The sequence below is a fragment of the Tasmannia lanceolata genome, unplaced genomic scaffold (assembly GCF_043159265.1).
Source record: "Tasmannia lanceolata isolate RefF3 unplaced genomic scaffold, GAP_Taslan_0.1 ptg000025l, whole genome shotgun sequence".
Classification (NCBI taxonomy): Eukaryota; Viridiplantae; Streptophyta; class Magnoliopsida; order Canellales; family Winteraceae; genus Tasmannia; species Tasmannia lanceolata.
In genome coordinates this window covers 12,787,064-12,804,540 of record NW_027518702.1, presented here as the reverse complement: position 1 = coordinate 12,804,540, position 17,477 = coordinate 12,787,064, and the positions used below count along the sequence as shown (strand labels likewise).

The 17,477-nt window shown below is 38.3% G+C and overlaps 2 protein-coding genes across 4 annotated transcripts; one reads left to right on the top strand and one right to left on the bottom strand.

Annotated features, from left to right (window-relative positions):
• Window positions 1-2,067: 2,067 nt before the first annotated feature.
• Window positions 2,068-3,247, bottom strand: LOC143857763 (F-box/kelch-repeat protein At5g39560-like). The gene has a single exon (XM_077368231.1). The coding sequence runs from the start codon at window positions 3,061-3,063 to the stop codon at window positions 2,485-2,487; it is 579 nt and encodes a 192-aa protein (XP_077224346.1). The 5' UTR covers window positions 3,064-3,247; the 3' UTR covers window positions 2,068-2,484.
• Window positions 3,248-3,456: 209 nt separating this feature from the next.
• LOC143857762 (F-box/kelch-repeat protein SKIP6-like) lies at window positions 3,457-16,284 on the top strand. Of its 3 annotated transcripts, none has more exons than XM_077368230.1 (3): window positions 3,460-3,886; window positions 6,953-8,534; window positions 16,266-16,284. In XM_077368230.1, the coding sequence occupies exon 2, from the start codon at window positions 7,228-7,230 to the stop codon at window positions 8,515-8,517; it is 1,290 nt and encodes a 429-aa protein (XP_077224345.1). In that variant the 5' UTR covers window positions 3,460-3,886; window positions 6,953-7,227; the 3' UTR covers window positions 8,518-8,534; window positions 16,266-16,284. The 3 variants fall into 3 exon arrangements, 2 of the variants coding, with proteins under 2 accessions (XP_077224345.1, XP_077224343.1); XM_077368228.1 differs by lacking the exon at window positions 16,266-16,284 and adding an exon at window positions 9,922-10,602; XR_013238750.1 differs by lacking the exons at window positions 6,953-8,534; window positions 16,266-16,284 and adding an exon at window positions 4,623-4,939 and having other exon boundaries at window positions 3,457-3,886.
• Window positions 16,285-17,477: the final 1,193 nt, after the last annotated feature.

Sequence of the window (17,477 nt, the reverse complement as noted above, 5' to 3'; positions counted from 1 at the left end):
GGGCCCTCGAAAGTTCAAACGACAGAAACCAGCAACACAATTTCTCCAAACTTGCGACACTGGTTTCCATCAAATTTCAATTCTTCAACAATGAAAAACAAGAAAACTGGAAAAAAACAACAATAACAAAACAGAAGCAGGGTCGAATCTCAATGAAAAAAATGGGATATAGAGGCAATCCATGAGTAGCATAAGCAAATTATATTGAAGAGTTGAACTGCATTTGACCTTTTCCTTAACCTCAAAAAATTATATGAGAATTTGGGATAGTCATAAACTTCCATAGCTATTGATTGATTTCGGTTATGATGATTGGCCTAGAATCATTCAATTTGGCAATGAATCTAGCTTCTAAACTGATTTTATCTTACTAGCTTATTACCCAATTCCAAAAAACCAAGACATGATTGAAATTCTGTGGTATGTTGTGGCCCAATTCATGAATTCTAGGACCAGATCTAGTACAAGGAATCCTTATCATTTCACAAGGGATCCAACTCAGAAGAGACTACACCTCCATGCATTTGCTATGTGGTATTGAATAATATGAACGCAAAAGAAACAATAGACTTGTTCACCTTGATCATTTTTTTTTCCATTTTCATTTGTATCAAGCCTCGTTCTGTAAAGGGTAAGATACAGGAATTACAACACATCATTTCATGAACTGAATTATAATTAAAACCAAAAACCCATACACAGGCAATGGTCCCTACATGTGAGGCACGAAGCACAAAGATGAGATGCATACCTATAGGATTCCCTGAGACTGAACGAATATACTTTTGGATACTCCACACCATCCTTAGCCGATGGAGCTCACCTAGCCAAATAAATCCTAGTCATTGACAATTTCAAAACATCACACACAGTGCCAGTGTCCCAAACGAGAAACATTCTGGCAGACTCCCAGGCAAGTAGCAGATTTTTTTTTTAATGGTAGGACAGAATTGTCTGCCTTGTGGTTTCTGAAAGTGCAAATGCTTCAAGAAGGCAGTTGATTTTCTCCAATGTACCTAATTACAGTAGAGGATCTGTACCGCCGTTAAAGGTCTTTGGAATTTGGATCCATATCTAATTCACAAAGGTATGCCTTGGAGGCATTCAAGCATCTAAACAGGTCTCAGCATCTTTTAGATCATGAAAAAGGCTGGTGGGTAGAACGGCAACATTCATTCGTTATTTGTGCAATTTCAGTTAAGTCCTAGCTTCAGGCGGGAGATTCAGGTTAGGGATTGACTAAAGACAGAATGGTGACTGTTCATGAATGATTTTTGCAAGCAACAAGGCTAAGATGAAGGAGTTTCCATGTGCTCAAACCAAGAACACTTGAAGTGCTCTTTCTACAGTTCTTGCAGAACATGTAGAAAGAGGACTTCAGGAACATTTAAAAACAGGTTCAGAAATCTCTTCTGTCAGATCTGGATAAAATCCAAGAACTAATGGCTGAGCTATGAAGTAAGATTACAATTAAACAGAAAGCATACTTTGATCAATGGAGCTAGTAATTAGTCATGAACCCTAACTTTAACGATTTCCTTCATGAATTACATTCAACCATAGGATAGAAACTTACCTAATGAGAATCTTGGAATCTTGGAAGACTTAAAAATTAAAATTCCACTCAACTAGCAGCAAAAGCTTTACACGAACAGTAATATAGAGAATTCTCTGACTTATTGAAATATCTTATAAAACATCCATATCTTTCCAATCAAGGAGATGCTTGGAATTTACACCTTCATTTGCTTTATCATCAAGGATCAAATTGCTATGGAACAAGGTAGGGAAGCTTGCAGGGTTGTCTCTGTTTTCTTGGTTTGTATCTGTGTATTTGTACTTGAGGGGGACCTTCACAGTCTTCTTTTTAATGAATTCTATTACCATTCAAAAAAAAAAAAAGGTAGGGAAGCTTGCAAATCAAGCTTGTAGATCCCTGCTTGAAGTAGATGTGAATCAATTAGGGACTTCGGGTATTTTCCATTTTTTTTATTTTTATTTTGAACCAAATGGATTTAGGGTATTTTCCTTTTGCAAGGAAATTACCTCCAAATGTCAAAATTAAATCTAAGATCTAAGTATCCTTTATTCAAAATTCAAAAAATACTTACAAAATGGTAGGTAATGGCTATTTATAAAGGTTTACCAATAGAAATTACCTAGCTACCCTTACTTAGCTAAAAGTCCAACAAACCCATGACTAATTTGGTGAAAAACCAAACTACCCATGACTATTCAGCCTATTCATAAATACGGTATCAATTCCTTTCAACTCTTTCCAACTATTCTCCTCATTATCATACCCCATTATCTTCCCCGATGAATCAAAGGTATACAAAATCCCGTCAACTACAGCAGTGCTCATAAAATTCAGATTGCCTGGAAACTCTTTCTCTATCCACCATGAGGACCTCTCCGGGTCGAAAAAAACATCTCCAATACCCGTGTGCACAAGAAGCTTCCCTGCCACATCTGCACAAGGGTTCACGTATTTCGTTTGGATCCCACCACCATCCACAGGGCAATGCAGAGGCATCCACATTCAGCTTTGACCCAAGAATCAAAAGTGGAATTATTAAGCACATTTCCGACAACGTAAATCTTCCCATTCACAACAGCAACGGTGGGACCTCTCCTCCCGACCGTCATCTTAGGGCCAGCTTCCCAACTATTGGTACGGGCATCGAAAACCCAGACGTTCGATGAAGGAATATTATTCACTGAACCGCCCAATACAAAGAGACGCGGTCCCAAGGCGCAAGCGGATGTATTAAGAGTAGGAGAGGGGATAAGAGGTAATGGGCTGATTTTTCTAGGGTTTCCATCACACTGATCGAGGACATACCATTTTGAAGTAAAGTCATGGAAGAAAATGCGGAAGTAGAGGAAGGGTTGGGTGCATTTGAGATGAGAACGGGTGGAGAAGAAGAGAGGGGAGCCAAGTAGAGAGCGCCATGATTTACATACGAGGGAGAGATTGGGGTGGAACGATCGAGGGACTCTAGCTATGCATTGTATTGCGATTTCATTGGGAAGATTAGGCAAAAGTACCTCCTCCTCCATCTCTGTTCTAAGGCCCAGAGAGAGAGAGAGAGAGAGAGAGAGATGAGAGTGGTTGGGTGTGAGGTTTCAGAACCCGGTTTTCCAAACCCTAATTCCCCTCTAGAGTAACAATCCAAACCCTAATTCCTCCCTCGAGTAAGAACCCTAACTCTGTATTACAAAAGCCAGAAAATATCCGGAACAGTCCCTCTCGAGTAACAACCCTAACTCTGTATTACAAAAGGCCATAAAATATACAGAACGATGACCATTTGGCCTCGATACGGATGTTGGCACTACCATCTTTGACAATCGCACTAACTCACACCGTCTTTTCTGTTTGAATTGGCTTTCAAGTTTCAACAGCTTTTTTGGGAATTGTAATAACCTTGGACAGCTCCTATGAGTGAGATTTTATATGATGGGTGGCCGTGAGAACCCGTGAGGTTTGTACGGAAAGGGTATCACCGTTGGATTTCCATCCAATGGTGCATAAGAAATGTTATCTTAAAAATTAAAGATAAAGACCAAAATTCAAAATGTCAGAGGAAAAGTAGCAAAAGTCAGTACTTCTTCTTCTACAAGTCAGGGGTTGTCATTTTCAACAAAAAAGAAAAACGAAAAGCTGATTGAGTCTCTCTCTCTCTCTCTCTCTCTCTCTCTCATTTCTACACAAAATCCTCTGCAACACTTCTTCTTCCTCTGCCCTTTCTTTCAGCCAGAGATTTAGTCGGCCAGAAACGATTTTTTTTCAGTCTCTATCGGCGACGGGTGTAAATTCAGGCGTGGGCGTGGGCATAGGTTTGGGTGTGGGATTTCCCTTCCAATATAACAAGCATTTAAGGTAAGTTTCCCATCTTCGTTTAGGGACATGTATATTCACCTTTTTTTGTTACTTGGAACAGCCTCTTCAAGTGCAAAAGAGCAGCCATAACTACACTAGAGGGGGCTGTCTCAGGTAAGAAAAATGGGTGAATATATTGTTTAGCTTTTACTTATTCTTTTTTTTTTTCCAATAATAACAATCTAATCTATATGATCCATTTGAGTTTGTCTATAGCCCACAAGATGAATGGTTTAGATCATGTTCATATGTTCCTTGTGGAGGGATGATTACAAATTTCTTGAAAATTTTCCAAATTTTATGGCCCATTTTATCCCAAATATTTTTTTATTAAATGAGAATTTTTCAAATTAAACTGAAATTTGAAGATTAATTCGTTAATAGATCTCTGGAAACTAAAAAGTAATGCAAAAAAAAAAAAAAAATGGATATTGAGTTCAGGTTCTGGTGAGATCGGGTCTCAATAAAATGGTCGATTAGATTTCTTTAATAATTTATTTTTTTATTTCTAGATTACTCAATGGCTTCCTCCACTGGAAGTAGCAGCTGTAGATATCCACTTGAATATTGTCCATTTGGGCACGGCGAGATGGTTGTATTTCTTTCACAGACAGAAACTAATCAGGGGGACCATTTTATAAATGTTTAAAATGGAATGAAGTGTCATTTGTGTAGGTTTATTGAATTCATTTGTCATTATATATTGTTTAATGAAAAATCACATGTATTATTGTAGGGTACATCTAGGTGTGGATATTTCATATGGGTAGATGACATGCATAGAAGAGTGGCACATGAGGGCGAGCATGAAGACGACATACCACCTATGCAAAGAAAGTGGCAGAATCATGAAGATCTCATCAACAAGCATCTGCTTACAATTATCTTTATTATCACATTCCTAATGTTTTATTAATTGTAATTGTATAACTCTTTGTCGTAAAAGGAATATGACCAAAAAATGTAAACATGCTTTTGAATGTCTAAAAATACTTTGGGTGGAATGAGATCAATGTATTATGCACTAGTAACACTTGGAAATTTGAATCCTAGTTTTAATTGATCACAAAGTTTGGCATTTTTTATTTTATGCTCCATTGATTGGAATGAGCAGGTCATTTTCCAAGTTTGATTTGGACGAACAAGCAAGTGTAGCTTCAAATGTTTGTGGCCTAAACACATGCTTCTGGCTAGTTCTCCTTGTTGACCGGGTCTTGCAATCTTGGCGCCTGAGAAAAGCCATGTAACAACCTTTGGATTTTTAACTAAAAATTACAGCTGCCTAGCCACATTCCTATTGGATTTAGTATACGTTATGAGTAGAGCTTTCATATCTTTGGGAATGTTTAAAAAAAATCTAATTTGAATAAAAGGAATTCTTACACATTAGTGATTAAATGGGAAATGGAGTCCCTCACCTTCATGACCTATCTATTTTGGAGTCGTTGTAGTTGTGTATTTTGATACTTGTTTTAAGTGTTACCGGTGCATGCCCTTCTGGATGATATATAGCTGGGTGGTTGACCTGTAAAAGAATTGACGTGCGGTGCACTTGTTGTGCGGTGATAATAGCAGAAGATGCATGCATTACTCATTTGCAATGCTTTAAAGCTAACTTGCTTTGAGCATTTTAAAATGAAGCAGTTCCTCCCCATCAAAACTCAAGCTCTAATGCCCAAGCTTTCTAGAAGGTTTTGAGAAGAAAGTCGGTACTACAATGGACTAAATGAGTAATGCATGCATCAGATGGGGATCTAATAGAATTCTAGTTCACAAAATAAACCTCTGAAATCCTTGAGCTTATAACTCGATCCTTGAAAATTAAACAGCATAAGATCAATTTCAGAACACAATCCAAAAGCACATGAAAGGAACTCATGAATGAACTGTCATTTGCATTAAAGTGAATGGTTAAGCAATGATACCATGCACCAATACACAAGCAAAAGGAGAGTAGCTCAAAAATAGAAAATGCACTAATAGTTGTTTCAAAAGGGAAATCCTTAATGCCATGAGGCTCGGGATTCAATTTTAGCCAGCAACATATATCACCATCTGCTTCTTCTTTGCAATTTCAACACGTGAATATTTCAAAATCCTTAGACACCAAGGCTTTCATGGTCACCCTTCTCTCAAGGCTTGTGTAGGAAGGTTTTATCAGCCCTTTTTTCAAAATTTCAAACCTTCGCTCAAAATTTTCTACGGTTTCGAGTTATGGCATTTTGATTTCTTTCTCAACCGAAACCCGAAATTTCGGTCCAAATTTCAAACCTTGCTCATTTTACATTAGAAGGGGTGGCCCGAGGAGAAAAAGGGGGCGATTATATCATATACCAAGTAAAAGGTCCAAAAACACTGATGGGCCCGGTGCAAAAAATCATGTCTACCGGAGGATTCCGATAGTTTGATTCGTGGCCCATAAACTCTTTGGATGTAGAATTGGTAAGTTAATCTCCAGGCCCACTGGAAGATTTAATCTGATCATCAACAAGACTGTATAAATGTACGGTGGCGATTGAGGGAACACAGTTTGGGAAAAATATTTCTAAAATTTCTCACTTTTTGTACACGCGAAAAAGATAATTGGAAACAACCTTATTTAAATTTTATTTAGAGGGACTTACAATTTATGATAATATCCATCCAAATAAACCATAGTCATATCATTTCCCTCTAAATCGTGGAAATAAAAAAAGTTCCATGGAAATGTTTTTCTTCCAATCCACACACGGCCTACATGTATCCAAAGGGCCCAGCTTTTCTTTCCACCTAGGAGAAACAAGTTGAGAAACTAGGCGGGACCCAACTAATCTCTAATCCCATCCGTTCAAAATCTTTGGCCCACCCACATGATGAATTTGGATCTTCATACGACGTGCCCCACCATATCAGATATTTCTCAATCCAATACATTGTAGTTGTGGTCAATGAATATAGAACTTTGCCCGTACATAGATCTTGACGGTCTGGATCAATCAACGGAAAAGTGTGCCTGCTAAAGCATCCCTCCTATCATATAGACGGTTCAGATCAATCTAACAAGTAACTGATTTTTGGTCTCGACAGATGGGCCTATAACCCTCTATCTATGTACTAAAGAAAGCCCAGAGGCAATGGCGTGCAAGCTAGTCCAAGAATTTTGTGAGGTTTTTTTACTGGCTCGCACTAGCAAATGTTTTGATAATTGCACTAACTCCATTAAATAATGGAAGACAAGGTGAGTTAGTGCAATTATAAAAACTTGCCTTTCTATTTCATAAGACGACGACATAGCAGAGGAATACGAAGAACTCGAGAGGGGATTAGGGTTTTGGAGAAACCCCATATCTGGGCAGAGATATATGGAGGAGATCTTTTTGCCAAATCTTCCCAACGAAATCGGGATACAATCCATAGCGAGAGTCCCTCGATCCTTCCACCCAAATCTATCACTGGTATGTAGATCATGGCGATCTCTCCTTCGTTCTTCTCTCTTCTACTCCACTCGTTGTGATCTTAAATGCACCCAACACTTCCTCTACTTTAACACTACCTATGGTGGAAGAATTGTAAAATGGTACGTCCTCGATACCTGTGATGAAAACCCTAGAAAAATCAAACCATTGCCTCCTTTCCCTCCCCCTATTGGTTTCGGATTCGCTTCTGTCGTATTGGGACCATGTCTCTATGTGTTAGGCGGTAGCATGAATGGAGGCATTTTAGCGAAACCCATTGTTTCATCAGACGTGTGGGTTTATGACGCCCGTACTAATACTTGGGAAGCTGGCCCCAACATGATCGTCGGAAGAATGTTTCACCACGCTACTGTTATAAATGGGAAGATCTACGTTGTCGGAGGTGACTTTAATTTTTCCACTGTTTTTCCTCCATGGGCTGAGGTTCTTGATCCGACTCTTGGCTCATGGATGCCTCTGCATTCGCCTCTCCTTCCCACCGTGTTTGGAAATGCAAGGGTGTTCGACATCTGTTGTGGAGTTGGGGGAGGGAAGCTTCTCGTACTCACCACCTTGGATGATGATGAAGGCAATTACATAATCAGGGATACAGAGGGGGTTTTTAACTTGGATGATGGTGAAGGCAATTACATAATCAGGGATACAGAGGGGGTTTTTTTCGATCCCGAGAGTTCGTCGTGGTGGATAGAGAGGGCGCCATTTCATTCCAATCTCGGATGGTATTCTCCCCAGAGAAGTGCTGTAGTTGGCGGGATTGTGTATCTCTTAGATTCATCTTTTAAGATTAAGGGGTATGATGCGGAGGAGAATCGGTGGAAAGAGTTGAAGGTAATTGATATGGAAACATTGTATAGGCCCTTTGATAATGTTATGTTGGCGAATGTTGAAGGGAGTTTGTGGGTGATTTGGCATTGCACGTTAAGAGTGAAGGAGGGGTTTGATTATCAAAACCTCAAGTGGATTGACAAGAATTCTGTGCTTCGGGAGTTCCATCAGGTTGAGAAGGATTTTTTGCTTCGGGAGTGCAGGAAAGATGAGATATATTTTGTGCTTTGGGAGATTAATGTGTGTAAAGAGAGTGACGGAGGGTTGCAGGGTTCGATCGTTCGATCTAAGATTATTCTCACCATTCCTAATACATTTTTTGATTCGGTTTTTCTGCCACTTGGATTGTGATCTTCATACAAAGACAGGTATTTGAATTTTGTGATATTATTCAAGGACTAAAAATGTTTTGCAGTTATTGTTGTTGTTGTAGTATATTGTTATGTTTTGCGTAGCATGAAACCACCATTGACCTTATTTGACGCCTCTATTCTCTATCAAAAGAGCATATGAAGAAGGTATCTCTTTCAAGCATTTTAATCATATGTTATGGTGGTTAAATTAGTTATATTGATAGTTTTCAAGCTCTTTTATCTAAACTAGGGTATGTTTCCCTTCACTTCATTGTGATGCCTATCATGAATGCCTCCATTAATTTTCATTATTAATTGAGAGGATTCAAACACAAAAAAAAAACTAACTAAACTAACATGTTGAATGGGCCTCTCCCTTTTTTCCTTTTAATACCCACGGAAAGACTCATTCCACCCAGTTCCATCCTTCATCATGCCCTATCCTTTCATTCAATAACGTTCTGCCTCTATGCCTCTATCTCTTCACGTCATGCTTACTTAAACACTTATGGAACAAAGTGTTGTTCATTGGCTTCTGATGTTTTTAGATTGATGGGAGAAGAATGGTCTGAAGGAAGATGAATGGAGTTGTAGATAACCAGAAGAGTAGCTTCTTCTTTTGGCTTCTCTGTATAGTTCCTTATTTTAAAGTATTGACTAAGTCGTAAAGTGGAATTCTTGATTATAATTGTTTTGGCCTAAGTCCTTTTTTTCTCTAATTGTTTTTAGTACTTTATTGTATTTTTCGAAATAAAATTGCAATTGCTACTTTATTTTATGATTTTTGGGAACTTAGTGGCATAAGAATCGTTTCTAATTCAGACTAATAGTAACTTACATTCCCAAATCAAATTAAACATCATATAATAATCAAAACATTTAGAATATTCATGAAGATCCACAGCTTTAAAATTAACTCATCAATCGAATTCAACTCATCCTAGTAAAACTTTCAACCATTGGTTCTACTCGAAAGGAAATCAACTAAGCAAAGAAATTACTGAAATATTTTTTTTTTGAGGAAGGATGCCATTTATTGATAAAAATAAAGATTAAAAGTGCATTCTGGAGGACGTGAGGATTGCCCCTCAAAACAATAATCTCTAATGAAATAGCCATAACTCTACTAGCCTCTGGATCTTGTCACTCTTGTCTTTTGCCCATGATATAGTATTAGGGGAGTTGCTTTCCACTTCCAACCTCCCATCCATCATGTTTAGGAAAATAGTAAAGTCTCGGTGAAGAGCTCATACATTGTCCTTGGATGAGTCCGTGTTACCAATTGGTTCTGCAAAGGGGTAGATGATGTTTCCCAAAAAGTCTTTAAAAACCCTTTAATACCTTCCATACCTGGGTTGGCAAGAGAGCAACCATTAACATTAACTTTAATGGCATTCCTCAGAGGGACTTTCTGCTAAGCAGTCACCTTCTCTTTGGAGACGTCGTCGTTCAAGATCGCATCCCAATTCCTAATGGTGTTGTCAACCGAGCAGCTCAAGAAGGACTTATGTTGTAAAGCCTAAGATGCCACTGTGAATCTTATTTCCCATGGCATCCAACTAGAGTCAGACTCTTTATCATAAAAATTCAGGGTGTTTCTCTCCAACCAAATGTTCCACAGCACAACAAAAGGAGCGACACACCAAGGAATAAACCCATGAGTTCCAAGACATGTTATTCTCCAACTTACAATCTAATCTTGAATCGGCTTTTGAAGAACCCAACTGATTTTGAACCATAAAATGACTTGCTCCTGAATGAAGGAAGCTACACTGCAATGGATGAAGATATGGGAGTTGGATTCTTCTTCTGAAGTGCAAAGGTAATACCCGTTAGCCAAGTAAAAATGGTGGCCTTTAGGCTTATCCCGAGTGTTGATTTTTTCTTTTCCTTTTTGGTCTTTCTCTTAAACCAGGGGGAGTAGTTTTGTTATTTTTCATGTTGTTATCAATTTGGTCATTTTGCTTTAGAGGTGGGGTGTTTTAGTGTTTTTACATTGTAATTGCCTATAAAAGGCCTATTTTCCCACGATTTGTTTGCAGACCTAGATTTTTAAATTAAAAAGTGAATTTGAGTTTTTAGCAAGATTAGATATTGCAAGTTCCCTTTCGGAGGGAAAATTTCCCTTTGAAATTTCATTTTATGGAAGGAAATTTCTAGAGCTTGAGGATCAAGCTCCATCTCTTGTTCAACTTACCTTTCCTTGAATCACAAGGATCCATTTCATTTTGTAATTCAGTATCCCCTTACTGGATTGTACATTGCATTGGAGGAATTTTCTATAAGAAGAACTCTTGAAGAAGCTGAAATTCAGCTTTTGTGTTGGTGGAGTTTTGAAGATGCCAATGGAAAGAACACCAATAGACTTTTGAATTCAGCAGGTAATTCTCCTCGTCTCACCTTTGTTTCTATTTGCAACATACTGGACGAGAGATTGAGTTTCCCTCTTATATGGTTTACCAATGTACTTCATTGGCGAATTGCTTAAACTTGACTTTTCACCCTACACGATCAATTCAGTGCTGCCTCTGTCTGGCTCTGTTCACTTGTTTTCTAGCTGCAGGAAAAGAAAAGAAAGGAAAAGAATCTGACGTGAAAAACTGGAAAAAAAAGGAAAAGAAACTGTGAGAAAATTCCGTCGTTCACTTGGGAGAAAGGAAAAGAAAGTATACAGGCAAAGTGGTTTTCTCAGGAAAGTGATTTTCCTATCCTTTTGGTGGGAAAATTTAGAGGGAAAGTGCAAGAAAGTTGGTTTTCCATGTCATTATTTATATGTTCCACCTGTGTAATTCCGCTTTCTCGAGAAAACAAGTGAACGGCGGAAATTGTCAAATCATGTCCAATCACGGGAAAATTCGGCTTACTTTCTTCTCCTTTCCTTTCTCAAGAAGGCAAGTGAACAGAGCCTCTCTGAATCGATGAAGCCATACGAAAGGAATATGAGATCTTTTGCCTTTTCCCACCATTTAAACATTTGTTACTTGCTCCAATAATTTTGATTTTTTTGAATGGAAATGTGAAAGAAATAGAAGCTACAAGTTTAATCAACATGAGGAACTTGTGTTTGTTTTCCATGGTTTTATGAGCCTTACATTTGTTATCTTGAAAGCCAAGTATATGTTTAGCAATTGTGAAGGATAATCAGATCTGGTATATCTCATTTCAGATATGATATATCGTTCCTTTTATAGTTAATTAGACTATAGATCTGGAAGCCTCCAAGACTGAGTATTTCTTTTCAGAGCCAATAATGGAACAAATGCTTCTATTGGTTGTTGCTTTGAATCCAAGGAACATGAAGCGGCATGCCTCGTTGACTTCTGCTATTAAATTCTATTCACAATTTCAGCATTATCATAGGGGAATCCAGCCCCTCAATCACTAAATCCACCATTACTAGTTATGCTTTGTTTTAAAAACTGATGTCCTTATGCTTTGTTGAAAGAAACTCAAGGTTGTAAATCTTTTGAACTTTTATGTGCTAAATGGAATCCATCCCCTCAATAACCAAATTCATCTCCGTCTTTGCTTGCTTTTAATGAATTTACCTGCCATTAAAAAAAGGGCTAAATGGGGTTGTTTAGTGCTGTTTCTAATTACTAATACTTGCGGTATTTAATTAAAGTCCTCAAAGAAGCAACACATTCAGTTGAATTTTGGTTTGAATGACACTCCTTTAGGCCCGTTTGGATGCCCCTTAATTTCGGATTTGGATTTAAACTTGGGTTCCTAAATTCAAATCCAAGGTCTAGTTACAAATGGTGGGAAATGGCCTTTTATAGGCAATTACAATGTAAAAAGACTAATACAACTCTCTCTAATGCAAAATGCCTAAAATGACACTGGTACTAGAGAAATAACTAAAATACCCTTCCTAAGATACAAAGACACAAATGGACATGTAAAATGTAACACAAAGGAGGGGGGTAGGGAAGAGGTAGGGTGGCCGAGAGAGAGAGAGAGAGAGAGAGAGAGAGAGAGAGAGGTGTCGGGGGGTGGGTGAGGGGGCAACGAGAGGGGAAAGGGTGGAGGGGAAGGGTAGGGTGGCCGAGAGAGACGAGGGGCAAGGGTTTGGTTGGAGGGAAAGGGTGGAGGCGAATGGTGGTCCCTAGGGGATCAAAACCTTACGGCTGTGATGCCATGTTAAAGAGAAAGAATGGAGAAGTGAGTTAGGAACTCTCCTCCTCACTAATGTATTTATAAAGAGAGAACTTTGCAAAAGACCACTATGCCCTTAGGCATTTACATGACATGAACATACGTCTAACATAATTATTAAGGTATTTAAAACTATATTATGAAAAATATTCTCGACGAGCTGAGATCTTCTACGTGCAAATATCAACCTTGAAGGTCATGTTTGGCAACCATTAAAAAAAAGTCATGGAATCTTCTTTTATCTAGTTGTTAGATAGGGTGAGGAATAATGACAGAATATCTGATGGGCTGTAAGGTTTCATTCTCTAACCCTTCTCTCTAGGCAGCCCAACTGGAGTTCTATGGTTAGGAACTCTCTTTGCTTTTCTATCAAATGGGCTGTGGCTTCACATATCTGACTCTGCAGCAGTAGACCTGACATATGCCGCAAGAAGGTATAATTAAGTAGAAAAAGATACATGCAAGAATTATATGGCAGCTGTAGTGTACATGCACAGAAAAAGTTACAATAGGACCCATTCATTTAGATTATATGAACCATTGATAATGTGTCCACAACAGTACATGCATAGAAAAAGTACAGTGGGACCCATCTTTGTTGGTTTGAAAGCTTACATTCATATATTTATTTTAACGGGTCGTTGATAACCATCTACTTGAGATTGAATCTAAATCCAAACCAAAGTGCTCCAAACAAGTGATTTGAAAAATATTTGAATTGAAATTCAAATCCAAATCAGAATTTTTGGGGATTGAAAGGGGCCCTAAGTAGATCCATGAATATGCCATATACTCTCAACTAAATGCAACTGATATGCTTGTTTTGAAAACTATTGTTCGTTTTTAAAGCTCTAAACTTAATGCAAATCTAGAGTATGGGCAGATTATTTTGAGCTAGAACTTAAATCAAAGGAGACTAGAGAACTGTTGGTTATATTGTGTAACCAAAGATGTTCCTCTTTGTTAACATGGGTAATTGAGAAGGAGATTTCTTAGTCACATCGGAACCTTGATGTGTCTTCAATCTCCATGTCATTTGCTAAACTCAACAATAGCATTGTGGCAGACATGAGTCCAAATCTAAAATTGTTGGAATCAAGCAGCCTTCAAAGTTGTGAGCTCTATAGCCAGGATCGAACTCGATTTCTGCTCTACATCAAAAAGAGATTTGGATATTCCTCCTAACAAAAAGAAGAGTATTCTTGGGTTATATTACTCACTTAATCGTCGAGTCAACCAAAGTTGATGACCGGAAGTTAATCTTGAAAATCCCATGGATTGGAATATATTACCTGGTTTATTAGTTTGCTTGGTTCGGGCTTGGATGAGCCTGATTTCATCGAAGGTTGTGCACTTTAGCTCTCCTTATCCAACCACCTTTGGTTGTTTTTTTTTTTGGTTTTTTGAATCCTTTTGAAAGATGGGAGATGGATTCTTCTTCTAAATTGCAAAGGTAATACTTGTTAGCCAAGTAAAAATGGTGGCCTTTAGGCCTATCCTGAGTGTTGATTTTTCCAAGCGATGCCTACCATTGTAAAAAGCCTGAATCCTCGGAGGGATTAAGGGTGTCCATATCTTCTGCCAAAGAAAAGAAACTGTCGTAGGATCGCCCAAAATCAAAATTGTGATTTGATAGAGAATACACCACTTGGATCTGAGGCACATGCCCCACGATCAGGCTGGTCCCCTGAAATGAAATACTCCTCTAACCTACAGTGAAGGCTAGTAAAGCAAGTAATTTCAAGGTCCAATGAGTTCCTATTCAACTCTACCACCAAACGACCCTACCACCCATCCTTTGATAGCACTCAAAGGCTTGCTTCTTTTTCTTTTTTCTTTTAGGATATCCAATAGAGGGTCGGAAAGGAGTGAAATAACGAAATGATGTCTAGCCATCATTCACTCCAAAACCACAACCTTCCCATCACCCACCCTAAACCTAATATTCTGTCAGTTCAATATACCTTTGTCATCTTCTAAAGCTGTACTCATGAAGCTTTAGGACTTATATTAGCTAGACAACACAATGTTTAAGTATTTAGGAATTCTCGCGCGGCTTCGAGTGCGTACTAGATAGACACGTGGGGAGATTTTGGTCACTTCTTGTTGAGCACTGTGTGGGTTCCTTATGAGTTGCCTTCTACTGAGGCATGAGAAATAGGAGTATCATAATGCAAGAGTGCAATAGAATTAGACATAAAACTGCCATTCCATATCCATTTAACTACTAGTGACTGATTACAGTTGTTAACCCTCCTAATATCCAACTTGTCCTTCTTTTCGTTGTTATGGCATTTTCAGATCTTAATGAACTAAGATAGTCTCTCAATTATCGTCTCTAAGCAAAAGACCAATCTCCAATACGACAGTTCCTGGTAGACCCTGCTTCCCCAAAGAACCACATTACAATTTAGCTTATTCACTTGAGAAGGTGGAGGAAGCCATCTAGCCATTTTCTTCTCCTTCAGTGTCCTCCCCTCAATAATTTCCTCCCAATTCCTAAAACATTCTTTAGTAGTTACCTCGCAAAAAGCTCTTCTTACAAGGACCCAACAAAGCAATATAATCTTAATTCCAAGCATAATCATATTAAATGGTTCACTTCGTCTTCAAAGCCAAGTAGTTCATATCACAGCAAGCAGACTCATATACCATGGCTCTCTATACACACCCATGCATTTTCTTATATACAATGCTATATCCAATGTCAAGTTTCTGTTATGATGAGAGAAGACATGGTTCATGCTTAGGTAATGAAAGACAGTTCATGCTTGGTTTCAGTAGCTACAATCTTTCATGCTTAGATGATGAAGACATATTTCATGACGCCATTTATAATGGAGTTCTTGGCTGTATGAGGCTAGGAAAATTGGACTGAAGACACTTCCTACTTCCCCCCCCATATTTCAAAGTACTGCTAAAATCCTCTTATCATTTTCTTTATCCACACTCCTACATGGCCTTGTATGTATTTATTTTTAATGGAAGTGCTCATCTTTCTTATCTTGGGAAGTATGGTTTTGCTCATCATGCTTATCTTGGGAAGTATGGTTTTGTTTCTAGTGAAATTCATCATCTTTATTATGTCGAGACCTCTTTTTCATAAGGTAGAGATTAGGGGGTTAAGATTACTCCCAAATTCTTATTTGCAGGGTGTCTCTCTTGGGTTGTAGTTGTTCATTGACTCCACCACTCTACTTCCCTTCACCTTCATTTGTAGGAGTAAACATGCTAGTGTATTATGTAAATAGCTATGGTCTGATGAACTTGTGATGTTTCTTAACATCTCAATGTATGTGCTACTCCTTTCAATGGGACTTAAGTGTTTGTTGTGGTGTTGCATTACATGAAAAGTAAAAGGGTAGGCATATGATTGAGGGAAATATGAGGGAAGTAAAAGGGTAGGCATATGATTAAGAGAAATATGAGGGTTTTGAGTTACATGCTTCTTGATCTTTTATTGCTTGAATGTGACACACCTGCTTCATAGTAGTAGGATTCAGTTGTGGACATTAGTGTGGTATGCAATGTTCAGTTTATTTATACCTTTTTTCACTTTCATCTGATTGCTAAAAACTGTTGTTGCAGGTGGCTGGCATGGATCATTCTTTCCTTGTCTACATTTTGATGGAGTTGGGCTTAGTCTTTTACGTTTGCTAGAGTTGCAGTTTGATTACTGAGAGGAGTACTTTGGGACCAGGGCTCGGCAAGCATCTTTAGGGCATGGAATTCAATTTTTCTATATTTTGAAAAAAAAATTCTGCCTTTCATTCCTTGGAAACTATTAGTTGGGTTGTATTAGTCACTTGAGCAGTTAAGCTGTTGATTTTGAATCAAACTTTTTGGCATAGTGTATTTTTCCGTGCAAGACCTTCCTCAAGTTTTTTTTTCCTTTTCTGGGAGCAGGTAACGATGGATACTATTATTTATTGAAAATTGCATGAGGGGGACAAGATGTTCCCCAGACATAGGGATGAAACCTCAATACAACATGTAACCTGAAGACCCGAATAACCCATAAGCTCCGATTCAGACCACCAACTACGCTATAACGATGGTCAGTTCAGCCTTTCAGGTCGAATAACCCATAAGCTCCGATTGAGATGTTTGAGATGTTAAGAAACATCACAAGTTCATCAGACCATAGCTATTTACATAACACGCTAACATGTTTACTCTTACAAATGAAGGTGAAGGGAAGTAGAGTGGTGGAGTCAATGAGCAACTACAAACCAAGAGAGACACCCTGCAAATAAGAATTTGGGAGTAATCTTAATCCCCTAATCTCTACCTTATGAAAAAGAGGTCCCAACATAAGAAAGATGAGGAATTTCACTAGAAACAAAACCATACTTCCCAAGATAAGAAAGATGAGGAAAACCATACTGCCCAAGATAAGAAAGATGAGCACTTTCATTAAAAAGAAATACATACAAGGCCATGTAGGACTGTGGATAACGAAAATGATAAGAGGATTTTAACAGTACATTGAAATGGGGGGAAGTAGGAAGTGTCTTCAATCCGATTTTCCTAGCCTCATAGCCAAGAACTCCGTTATAAGAACAATGAGGAATTTCACTAGAAACAAAAGCATACTTCCCAAGATAAGAAAGATGATCAATTTCATTTAAAACAAATACATCCTAAGGCCATGTAGGAGTGTGGATAAAGAAAATGATACGAGGATTCTAACAGTACATTGAAATGGGGGGAAGTAGGAAGTGTCTTCAATCCAATTTTCCTTACCTCAGACAGACAAGAACTCCAATTGGCTGGCATGAAAAATAAGATTCATGGTGG

Coding starts and splice junctions, on each gene's coding strand:
- LOC143857762 (XM_077368230.1), top strand. CDS start 7,228: ATGGAGGAGATCTTTTTGCCAAATCTTCCCAACGAAATCGGGATACAA.
- LOC143857763 (XM_077368231.1), bottom strand. CDS start 3,063: ATGGAGGAGGAGGTACTTTTGCCTAATCTTCCCAATGAAATCGCAATA.